The 12,925-nt window shown below is 36.2% G+C and overlaps 1 protein-coding gene across 1 annotated transcript in view; it reads left to right on the forward strand.

Annotated features, from left to right (window-relative positions):
* The window catches only part of LOC123528104 (kinesin-like protein unc-104), a 116,926-nt gene that overhangs the window by 54,000 nt on the left and 50,001 nt on the right, over positions 1-12,925 (forward strand). Inside the window, exons 11-18 of the mRNA XM_053524004.1 lie at positions 258-336; positions 1,459-1,537; positions 4,102-4,241; positions 5,144-5,312; positions 10,687-10,842; positions 11,504-11,595; positions 11,985-12,173; positions 12,410-12,488. Coding sequence (XP_053379979.1) covers positions 258-336; positions 1,459-1,537; positions 4,102-4,241; positions 5,144-5,312; positions 10,687-10,842; positions 11,504-11,595; positions 11,985-12,173; positions 12,410-12,488 — 983 coding nt within the window. The remainder of the gene's footprint in view (positions 1-257; positions 337-1,458; positions 1,538-4,101; positions 4,242-5,143; positions 5,313-10,686; positions 10,843-11,503; positions 11,596-11,984; positions 12,174-12,409; positions 12,489-12,925) is intronic.

Below are 12,925 nucleotides of genomic sequence, written 5' to 3' on the forward strand. Positions count from 1 at the left end.
CTGCTGTGTTTTAAATCAAGAGCCAAACACATATAAATCTGATGAAGTTTGTTCTATAAATTTGACTGGGGCAGGTTATAAGTTGAACTTTGAGACCAGTCTTGGAATGTATCATTTCCAGTGGTCATTTTCAGGACTATGCTCAGTTTCGACCAATCAGATGCTTGGTTTTATAGACTGGTCTCCCGTCTTATTATAACATGTGAATTGACTTTCTTATCACTATGAATATCCGTACTCTTTCTTTTTCACATCAGGCAAGCAAGAAGAAAAAGAAGAGTGAATTTATACCTTACAGAGATTCTGTTCTAACATGGCTCCTCAGAGAAAATCTTGGTAAGTATGAAAAAGCTGATTAAAACAGTCCAGAGCTTGAAACACTGATGTATCACGTGACTGAAAGCAAACTTGTGTAAGCATTTTGACAAAACCTTTTTACATTATATATTATTAAGTTAATCATAACTTACATAGAGTTCTGGAGTTCTGTGAAACCTGTTCCTAAAAGAAGAGTTGTGGGGGAGAGGGGGGTGCACTCTTATGAACAGTATAATGGTCTGAGCTGAACGTCTACTATTGTCAGTTTTTGGTTTCAATCTGTGCATCCAAAGGACCTTCTTAATGTTTTATTAAACTTCATTTCTTTAAAACATTTTTCTTAAATGCAACTACAGTCAAACATGTGCAAAGGGCCAACTTCAAGTACAGGCAGATATAATGAAGTCCGCTTATAAAGACCATTATCTTCTCTAGCTTTTTAGCCATATTGTAAATTTGCCTTTCTTAAAGATAGAAACTATGTTCTGACAAGGTCTTATTATAGATAACTGTTGTCATTTGATACAGAGTGAAATTGTTAGATGTTTATTTAGATGAGCCAAGGTTCTTGGGGGTGTTTTTGAGGAAACATTGATTGTTCTGCATGTTATTCTGCATGTTTGGCTTTTGTTTTTTAACTTAGCAAAATGAATTAAATTGTCAACAAAGTGTTTGATAATTAATTTTAATTGTCTTTTCCAGGGAAAATTGTTTTTGTTATGAATATTAGTTTGACTTCAGTTTCCATTCCTTTTAATAATTCAGAGAACTTCCTAAATGCTGCAGCTTGCAAATATTCTCAATTACAAGATTTGATATAGTCTTTATAAGGACACAGCATGCATTGTTATTCAATATTTATCTGTAAAATTGTTTCCATGGCAACCGGCAGTGTGATGCATTACAAAAGAGCTCCAAAGTGGAAACAGTATCTATAGAAGGAAAAAAAAATGCCCATTTTCTGTACTTGAAAAGATGAGGGAAAAAATTCAGAAAAACAAAACCTCAAAATTTAAAAAAGAAGTATATAGAGAAAAGTATTCAGAGATGATCAAGAAATCATGGTCTGTCCATCAGTTACCATAATTATACTGAATAATGGTTATCCGTTGGTACACGTGTTTTGTTTGTTTGTTTTAGGAGGAAATTCAAAAACAGCCATGATAGCTGCACTCAGTCCCGCAGACATCAACTATGATGAAACTCTCAGTACTTTGAGGTAAAACTAATTTCATATATATATTATATGCTTATTTAACCTTTACCCTCCTAAATTTCTAAAATAGACTAGTCCATCATTCAGTTTAGGCAGTGCCACTTATTATGCAAAGAGATGTTTACTGAAAATTTACTGACTGAATAGCGAACAGTGCAGATCATGATCAGACTGCACAGATGTGCTGGCTGATTTTGGTCTGCACTGGTGGCAAAGGCAAAATCACTTGCCACCAGCAGGCTAAGGTTTAATAAGTTGCTGGTCATAAATGATAATAATTTGACCGTTGCCTGGCAAGCCATTCAATAAATGTTTTATTACATGGCATTGGAAAGTAATTACAAAGATAATCAACATCTTAACTTTAGCCCAGCAAACCTGTGTTGAACTATAGACTGGACAACAGCACAAAATACAAACTGGCACTATGTAATAAAAATAGGTTTTAACTGTTCTGAACAGGATTCTTTGCATGGCTTACCTGCCCTAATTTTCCAAACTTCTTTTAAACGTCTTGAACATTCACAATCATCATCATTGGAGATATTCTGCATAAACCTGATGTATAGATATGGGTGAGGCTGCAACATCATGGGTGAAAGCACCGCTAAATTTGTTTGGTATGATATGATCTAAATGAAATTTAAACTGGATCAACATGAATGGAAGAATAACCATTCTTAAGGTCGTAATTATTAATTTTTAATGCAGTCTTTCATGGTCAGGTTTAATAAGGAGGGAGGGATTTTGTCTGTCTTCTCTTGATCATACAGTCATATGAGACACCTGTTGTCCAAATTTTGTCGGTAGAGCAAGGGCGTAAGCTGTACCTGTTGTTGAAGTATGGTGAAGATATTCTTGGTCACAATCTTGTGCTACAGTGATAAATTTACACAGTAGAATAATTTGCTGAACAATATAAATTCCTCAAAGTAAAATTTACTATGTATATCTTTTTTCTGTCCTTGATTCATATGCGCTTATCTGGAAAGGTTTGCAATATTTTGCTGTTTTGTTTCATGTATTCATATTAATCATTTCAGTTACTTTCTACAAAAAAGGTTCAGAAATAGACCTGGCATTTTCCAATTTTCCGTATTGCAATATTTTTCTCCCAGAGAGGCTATAAATCTAGTTTATTGCAATGGTTTAACAATTAATGAGTTTGTTTTGTTCAGAAAATCAACTGGTACATTTGTCAGTCTCATTGGTCAGTGCTTTAAATTGTGTCAAATGAAGTCTTTTGGGAAATCAATAAGTAATCAAGTCTTGTTACAGTACTGCCAGACAGATTTTGAATGAGGTATGAAGATTGGCAGTATGTTCAGAATATCCATAAACTGTCTTCGAAAAAAGTTTTTTCTAATTATTTTAATGTGGTAAATATTATCTTTTAGACATTGTTTCAGGTTATACATAAATTTTATTTAATATTTTCTGTATTTCTTGGAAATGATATCAAGCTTTGTGCAAGCACCCTCAGAATGTTGCATCAGTGTTTAAATTAGACATATCATTCAATAGATGCATGCACACTTTAGTGCAGAGGTATATGATAGTGGCAGTACTAGGTTCCCAGCCACATTTGATACTCTCTGTAGAAGCAGGAACTATATTATAATGGTGTTTCTTTTTCTACGGTGTTTACGCCAGTTCTAGAATAACATCTGAAATTCAAAACGGCTTTTGAAATAGCAAATGAAATATGCCCATTATAAGTCGAGCATTTTAATCTGTTTTCTTTTTCCACAAAAGGCATTTTCTCACTTCCTATAACCTTTTGTCTGACCGTGACAATTTAAATTTTTTTCTCGAGTTATAACACAAAAATAAAATCTGTTGGGGTTCAGATGCAGTGCTCATGTTACATATAACGTTGTAAGTACCTGATAATGATATGAGCCGTGCCATGGGAAAGCCAACATAGTGGGTTTGCGACCAGCATGGATCCAGACCAGCCTGCGCATCCGCGCAGTCTGGTCAGGCTCCATGCTGTTTGCTTTTAAAGCCTATTGGAATTGGAGAAAAACTGTTAGCGAACAGCATGGATCCTGACCAGACTGCGCGGATGCACAGGCTGGTCTGGATCCATGCTGGTCGCAAAGCCACTATGTTGGTTTTCTCATGGCACGGCTCATATTAACTACATTCTAACATGATGCAGTATCTTCATTGAGTTAAACAATGGCAGGAAGTCAGGCACTGTATATTCTGTGATAAACACCAGTTTGTTTGCAAACTATATGAGATACTCTTAGGACATCAAATTGCTACATGTCATTGACATCTTTTCCATTACCTCTTGGATGAATGAAGTTCCCCATCACTTTTATCATAACTTTTCAAAGAACAATGCTAGAATAAAAATCACTTAGGTCTTCTTAAGGTTTATAGTCTGATGTACCACAGTTGATCATTCAGCTGCTTGGATATATTCACCACTGTGCGCCCTTGCCGTTCAATTTCTATGCATCTGAAATTCAAACCGTGGTCAGTCAGATGATTAATAACATACAGGCATTTATTACTTGATAAGTAGAACTAAGTCTGATATATTGGCTATACAGGTATGCAGACAGAGCCAAACAAATCATGTGTAAGGCCGTTGTCAATGAAGATCCAAATGCCAGACTTATACGTGAACTGAAAGAAGAGGTGGTACGTCTCCGAGAAATTCTCTCACAGGAGGGAATCACAGTCGGAGAAGGTAATAAGGAAATCTTCAGATATTCTTTTAAAGCTTCATTTGGGAAAGAAAAAGAACACAAATTTAAAGATCATAATTTAGACATTTCACAAATTAAACTTGTTTGAAACGTTTACCTTTGTTGGTGTGAGGTAAAAGTGTCAACTGTTAAAGAAAATATGATGTGTCTCCTATGTTTCTTGTGAAGTGTTAAAGGGGCTGCCTTGAGATTTATATAAAAAAAAATGTTGAAATAAAATGTAACAACAAAGCAGTACAAGATTCTTTAGGCAGTACTTTTTATAAAACATGCCTGTATAGTCTGTCTAATGTGTAGAAATACATAATGCTATCATCATGCAAATGAAATGTGGTGTAAAATACAGTGAATTTTGCTTAATTTTATATCTTATTCAGAAGATTTTGACTCATATTAGTTTATGACTTGATATCTGATGCCTGTTTTATCATGGAGGCAAGCCCCTTTAACATATATCCATTTTACAGTAGAGGCTGGCAGGCAGGTCCCTTTAACAGATGTATGTTTTATAATGAATAGGATTTTTTAAACAAATATCTGCTTGAAAGTAGGAGGCAGGCTCCATTAACACTTTTTTTTTGCCAACAGGAACTTTTTTTTTTAAAGAAATGTAAACTTTCATATCAACAAGGAACTTAATAAAGTTGAAAAACATTATGACTACAATTGTTATTGTTAAGAATATTACGTGAAAACTGAAAAGAAAATATAGAAAGGAAATACAGGATGTACAAGAGTTATTCTTTTACGGGCATTAGTCATTAACTGTAAGGTAACTATCTTGTTTTGTAAATAATGTAAAATACCAGGGTAGGTAATGCCCATACGTAGAGTACAATGCTTGATATGTTTCCTGTTTTATTTAAACCCAATTCTTTACCAGGATTACAAGGCATACCACAGACAGTGAACAGATCTCGTAAATCCTCTGTAACTGTGGATGGTGGGGAGGATGCTGTAGAAAGACTGGAAATGTCCGAGAAATTGATCGCCGAGCTCAACCAGTCTTGGGAAGAAAAACTAAGAAAAACGGAGGAAATTAAAAAAGAAAGGTAATTATTAGTCTGAATGAAAATAGGATGGACCTCTGGATATCAGTTTAATGTTTCAGCGTTAGGAATGTATTATTTGAGAGGCTTTGCTAGACTGGTAATGTTTCAGCTTTAGGAATGCATTATTTGAGAGGCTTTGCTAGACTGGTAATGTTTCAGCTTTAGGAATGTATTATTTGAGAGGATTTGCTAGACTGGTAGCATTTCAGCTTTAGGAATGTATTATCTGAGAGGCTTTTCTAGACTGGTAACGTTTCAGCTTTAGGAATGTATTATCTGAGAGGCTTTTCTAGACTGGTAATGTTTCAGCTTTAGGAATGTATTATTTGAGAGGCTCTTCTAGACTGGTAATGTTTCAGCTTCAGGAATGTATTATCTGAGAGGCTTTGCTAGACTGGTAATGTTTCAGCTTCAGGAATGTATTATCTGAGAGGCTTTGCTAGACTGGTAATGTTTCAGCTTTAGGAATGTATTATCTGAGAGGCTTTTCTAGACTGGTAGTGTTTCAGCTTTAGGAATGTATTATCTGAGAGGCTTTGCTAGACTGGTAGTGTTTCAGCTTTAGGAATGTATTATCTGAGAGGCTTTTCTAGACTGGTAGTGTTTCAGCTTTAGGAATGTATTATCTGAGAGGCTTTGCTAGATTGGTAATGTTTCAGCTTTAGGAATGTATTATCTGAGAGGCTTTGCTAGACTGGTAACGTTTCAGCTTTAGGAATGTATAATCTGAGAGGCTTTGCTAGACTGGTAACGTTTCAGCTTTAGGAATGTATTATCTGAGAGGCTTTGCTAGACTGGTAACGTTTCAGCTTTAGGAATGTATTATCTGAGAGGCTTTTCTAGACTGGTAATGTTTCAGCTTTAGGAATGTATTATCTGAGAGGCTTTGCTAGACTGGTAATGTTTCAGCTTTAGGAATGTATTATCTGAGAGGCTTTGCTCGACTGGTAATGTTTCTGCTTTAGGAATGTATTATCTGAGAGGCTTTGCTAGATGGTAATAAGTTTCGCTTTAGGAATGTATTATCTGAGAGGCTTTGCTAGACTGGTAATGTTTCGCTTTAGGAATGTATTATCTGAGAGGCTTGCTAGACTGGTAGTTTCGCTTTAGGAATGTATTATCTGAGAGGCTTGCTAGACTGGTAATGTTTCGGCTTTAGGAATGTATTAGCTGAGAGGCTTTGCTAGACTGGTAACGTTTCAGCTTTAGGAATGTATTATCTGAGAGGCTTTGCTAGACTGGTAACGTTTCAGCTTTAGGAATGTATTATCTGAGAGGCTTTGCTAGACTGGTAACGTTTCGGCTTTAGGAATGTATTATCTGAGAGGCTTTGCTAGACTGGTAATGTTTCGGCTTTAGGAATGTATTATCTGAGAGGCTTTGCTAGACTGGTAATGTTTCGGCTTTAGGAATGTATTATCTGAGAGGCTTTGCTAGACTGGTAACATTTCGGCTTTAGGAATGTATTATCTGAGAGGCTTTGCTAGACTGGTAACATTTCGGCTTTAGGAATGTATTATCTGAGAGGCTTTGCTAGACTGGTAATGTTTCGGCTTTAGGAATGTATTATCTGAGAGGCTTTGCTAGACTGGTAACATTTCAGCTTTAGGAATGTATTATCTGAGAGGCTTTGCTAGACTGGTAACATTTCAGCTTTAGGAATGTATTATCTGAGAGGCTTTGCTAGACTGGTAATGTTTCAGCTTTAGGAATGTATTATCTGAGAGGCTTTGCTAGACTGGTAACATTTCAGCTTTAGGAATGTATTATCTGAGAGGCTTTGCTAGACTGGTAACGTTTCAGCTTTAGAATGTATTATCTGAGAGGCTTTGCTAGACTGGTAAGTTTCGCTTTAGGAATGTATTATCTGAGAGGCTTTGCTAGACTGGTAACGTTTCGGCTTTAGGAATGTATTAATCTGAGAGGCTTTGCTAGACTGGTAACATTTCGCTTTAGGAATGTATTATCTGAGAGGCTTTGCTAGACTGGTAACGTTTCGCTTTAGGAATGTATTATCTGAGAGGCTTTGCTAGACTGGTAATGTTTCGGCTTTAGGAATGTATTATCTGAGAGGCTTTGCTAGACTGGTAAGTTTCGGCTTTAGGAATGTATTATCTGAGAGGCTTTGCTAGACTGGTAACGTTTCAGCTTTAGGAATGTATTATCTGAGAGGCTTTGCTAGACTGGTAAGTTTCAGCTTTAGGAATGTATTATCTGAGAGGCTTTGCTAGACTGGTAAGTTTCAGCTTTAGGAATGTATTATCTGAGAGGCTTTGCTAGACTGGTAACGTTTCGGCTTTAGGAATGTATTATCTGAGAGGCTTTGCTAGACTGGTAACGTTTCGGCTTTAGGAATGTATTATCTGAGAGGCTTTGCTAGACTGGTAACGTTTCAGCTTTAGGAATGTATTATCTGAGAGGCTTTGCTAGACTGGTAAGTTTCAGCTTTAGGAATGTATTATCTGAGAGGCTTTGCTAGACTGGTAACGTTTCAGCTTTAGGAATGTATTATCTGAGAGGCTTTGCTAGACTGGTAAGTTTCAGCTTTAGGAATGTATTATCTGAGAGGCTTTGCTAGACTGGTAACGTTTCAGCTTTAGGAATGTATTATCTGAGAGGCTTTGCTAGACTGGTAACGTTTCAGCTTTAGGAATGTATTATCTGAGAGGCTTTGCTAGACTGGTAACGTTTCAGCTTTAGGAATGTATTATCTGAGAGGCTTTGCTAGACTGGTAACGTTTCAGCTTTAGGAATGTATTATCTGAGAGGCTTTGCTAGACTGGTAACGTTTCAGCTTTAGGAATGTATTATCTGAGAGGCTTTGCAGACTGGTAATGTTTCAGCTTTAGGAATGTATTATCTGAGAGGCTTTGCTAGACTGGTAACGTTTCAGCTTAGGAATGTATTATCTGAGAGGCTTTGCTAGACTGGTAACGTTTCAGCTTAGGAATGTATTATCTGAGAGGCTTTGCTAGACTGGTAACGTTTCAGCTTTAGGAATGTATTATCTGAGAGGCTTTGCTAGACTGGTAATGTTTCAGCTTTAGGAATGTATTATCTGAGAGGCTTTGCTAGACTGGTAACGTTTCAGCTTTAGGAATGTTTATCTGAGAGGCTTGCTAGACTGGTAACGTTTCAGCTTTAGGAATGATTATTGAGAGGCTTTGCTAGACTGGTACGTTTCAGCTTTAGGAATGTATTATTGAGAGGCTTTGCTAGACTGGTAACGTTTCAGCTTTAGGAATGTATTATCTGAGAGGCTTTGCTAGACTGGTAACGTTTCAGCTTTAGGAATGTATTATCTGAGAGGCTTTGCTAGACTGGTAACGTTTCAGCTTTAGGAATGTATTATCTGAGAGGCTTTGCTAGACTGGTAACGTTTCAGCTTTAGGAATGTATTATCTGAGAGGCTTTGCTAGACTGGTAACGTTTCAGCTTTAGGAATGTATTATCTGAGAGGCTTTGCTAGACTGGTAACGTTTCAGCTTTAGGAATGTATTATCTGAGAGGCTTTGCTAGACTGGTAACGTTTCAGCTTTAGGAATGTATTATCTGAGAGGCTTTGCTAGACCGGTAACGTTTCAGCTTTAGGAATGTATTATCTGAGAGGCTTTGCTAGACTGGTAACTTCAGCTTTAGAATGTATTTTGAGAGCTTGCTAGACTGGTACATTCAGCTTTAGGAAGTTATCTGAGAGGCTTTGCTAGACTGTTCACGTATATCTGGAGGCTTTGCTAAGGAAAGCTTTAGGATTATTATCTGAGAGGCTTTGCTAGGTACATTCCTTTAGGAATGTATACTGATTTAATGTAACGTTTCTTTTTGGAGCTTCTAGACTTAGCAGTTAGAATGTATTTATCTGAGAGGGACTTATTCAGTTAGGATTAATCAGCTGCAGATGTAACGTTTTAGCTTTAGGAATGTATATTGAATCTAGACGTATGAGCTTTAAATGTATTATCTGAGAGCTTCAGACGTAAAGTTTCAGCTTTAGGAATGTTATCTGAGAGGCTTTGCTAGACCGGTAATGTTCAGCTTTAGGAATGTATTATCTGAGAGGCTTTGCTAGACTGGTAACATTTCAGCTTTAGGAATGTATTATCTGAGAGGCTTTGCTAGACTGGTAACATTTCAGCTTTAGGAATGTATTATCTGAGAGGCTTTGCTAGACTGGTAATGTTTGCTGACTTTGAATCACTTGCCCCCTCACCACGATGGGTTTGAAACTGCTTCACGTTGAACTCCTTCCTGTGAGGAAACCTTCCTCGTGGCATAAGGAAAATAGATGGTTGCCCCCCCCCCCCCCCACGCCGATATCTGATTCAAGCATCAGGTGTCCTCCTTTACCAGTAGAAATGCTGGAAAGTCACCATGATAATGACCTAACATTTCGTTTTTGTGACTTAAAACCCTACATATAAACAAAGAGATTAATACTCTACAAGGTATTTTCTAGTTAAGAGATCTAACAGCAAATGAAAAATACCAAGTTCAAGGTTATATCGTCTTAATGACTGGTCTTGAAATGCAGCCCCGATATTGGTCTGTTTCAAATTTGTGATCATATTCCACATTTTGAGACCCCTCCCCAAACTAAAGTTTTATAACGGTAGGTGCTGATGAGAAAAAGCTTCAGAGGGAGTGCTTTTGTATTTTACATTCTCTTCTTGCATCAAGTCTGGCAGTAAACAGTAATGAGTGGTAATTAACACGGCATTTCATTTAACTCTGCTAAGAGGAATTGAACATAAATTCTTCTTGTAACTTTTTGTTTCATTAAGATGGAAATTTTGTGAAACAAGGATAACATTTAAATCATACAGGGTCATGTTAATTATACATCAAGTACATAGATTTTACAAGGAAGTGTTTCATTTTCTCCGAGTTTCTTGGTAAAGTGTCTGTCATATGACTCTAAATTTGACTACTTGTTTCAGGTGTAACTTCATAGCTTTCAGAAAATAGTGCAAAGTTTGCCGATTTTATCCCAACCTAGACTTTTTCCAGTGAAAAGAATTGCCTTAATTGGGCTTAGTTATTGTAATGGGACAGCCCTCCAACATTATTTATGCTTTCAAAATTGAAACTGTACCTTTATTTGTTAGTTCTGTAAAAGAAAAACATAATGCAAAACATATAGGAAAGCTGTCTATTGTGTTAATCATACTGTAAATATTTGTAGTAAAATAATGATTTATGATTACTATGGACATAGATCAGTATTTCAAAAGAAAATGTAGACATGCTTCTTTAAACACACAAGAAAATCCATCAAGATGTAAAATAACAATTTTCCTTTAAATTGTAAAATAACAATTTTCCTTTAAATTGGAGGGGTCATTAAACATAGCTTTGTATCAATTTTGTTTTTTAGAGAGGCAGTGCTTGCAGAAATGGGTGTGGCTCTGAAGCAGGATGGTGGTACAATAGGCGTGTTCTCACCAAAGAAAACACCCCATCTAGTCAACTTGAACGAGGATCCTCTAATGTCAGAGTGTCTGATTTATTACCTTAAAGAAGGTGTAACAAGGTATGTCACGCAGAATGGTTTAACCCTTACCCTGCTTAATTTATGTAACGAACTTGGCCATCTTTGAATTTGGACAGTACCATTAAGTGTTAAAAGGGGTGTTTACCAAAAAGATACTGACTGAATGGCAAACAGTGCAGAACTTGATCAGACTGCATTGATGTGCAGGCTGATCATGATCTACACTGGCCGCAAAGGTAGAATCAGTTGTGCCCAGCATGATAAGGGTTAATATCTGTCTTTTACGGTAGATTTTTGTAGCTTATACTAAGATACTTCTTATTGTGAATTGCAACCTTTTCCCAAATAAAGTTCCTACAGAAATTGGATCCATACACAAACCTAAGAAGTACATTAGTTTTGACACTTTCTTAGTATTTGTGACCTCTATATAAACAGGTAACTTCAAAATTCCTGTAACAGTAAAACACAAAAAACAAATCAGATCTTCTAAAACTGAAATCTATTATAAGAACTTTTGGTCTGGTCTGGACAGGGTCTGAATATTGTTGGTGTTAACACTGTACTTGTGTGGCAGTGTTGTTCAAATTTACAGTCTTACTTATGCTATAAAACAGAAGAAAATTGGCGAATTTGAAGACACATATGGGAAAGTTGCTCACACTGTCAAGTGTAATATTTATAATACTGATAATTGTAGGTGTGGTCGAGAGCACGCTAGTGTACAGCAGGAGGTTATACTCTATGGAACATATATCAAAGATGAACATTGTATATTTGAAAATGATGATGGTAAAATACTCATTTATCATTTCTAAAAGATTTGTAATAAATAAATCTCTTTGGTCATTATATAGTAATTGTAGTGAAGACATTCTTAACTTTAAGTAATTATATAGTAATAAAGACATTCTCAACTTTTGAATGTTTTCAGTACAAATATATACTTAAGAAATTACTAGACCTGCTTGGCAAATGAAATGTCTCAGTTTTTGTGCAATTTTTAACAATTTGACTTTTAAATCTGCTTTGTTGATTTCTGTGCTTTCAAATGATCTTTTTATAGATTTTATAAATTTTGTTGAATCTAATGTGGATTAATTATTGCAAATTATTTTTTATGGGAAAATTTGAAATTAGCCCCAGGGAACTATAATGTAAAAATCATGTTTTTTATTCAGGTAAGGTGACTATTAACCCATGTGGAGATGCCCTGGTTTATGTAAATGGTACCCAGATTAAAGGTGCGACAGAGTTGAAGATTGGTTCCCGTGTTATCCTAGGAAAGAATCATGTGTTCAGGTTTAACCATCCAATACAGGCCAGACAGAGTCGAGCCATGTTAACCGATACCTCAGACATGCCAAATGGTAAAATTTTGTTTTCTAATTATTATTTGTAAACACTTTCCCAGAGACCCAATATCCAAATATTATCTCGAGCAGGTACAGACACCTTGATAGAGCAAATTGTGGGGAAAAAAATATTTTAAACAATTTGTTTTATTTATCAAAAATGAATTGTGGTTACAGCAACGGATTTAAGATTTCTTTTTGAATAAATATGTCAAGAAGTAATTTTGGAAAATTTGTTTAAAATATTTCAGAACCAGTGGACTGGACGTATGCCCAGCTAGAGTTGTTAGAGAAACAAGGTGTAGATCTAAGGAAAGAAATGGAGACAAAGTAAGCCAAAAATCTCTATATTCAGTCAAACATGGGCTGTGAACAAAGACAGTCTACATCTTAAGGACATTAGTTTAAATAAAGAGTAAAAATATTATTTGGTTTGTATGTAAGCTTATTTATAGTCACCCGTAACCCATATGGGTGACTCCTCCAGAAGACTGTTAGTAATGTTAGTGGGAGGATAGTGCAAGATACAGAAGATGCTCCAGTTCCGGATGCTTCCCGGGTTCTTTAGCGTGCCAGATGTAAGGCACCCATACATGGGACTCTTATCCCAGTGTTAGTAATTTTTAGTTAGAAGAGAGGGGGTTGAACTCACGACCCCTGGATTCGTAGGCAGGCAGTGTTACCACTGGACCACTGCATCCACTCCTGATTTTATTTGGTTTTCCCAAGCATGGAATATATAATTATACAGGTTAGATTGTAACATT

The sequence above is a fragment of the Mercenaria mercenaria genome, chromosome 14 (assembly GCF_021730395.1).
Source record: "Mercenaria mercenaria strain notata chromosome 14, MADL_Memer_1, whole genome shotgun sequence".
NCBI lineage: Eukaryota > Metazoa > Mollusca > Bivalvia > Venerida > Veneridae > Mercenaria > Mercenaria mercenaria.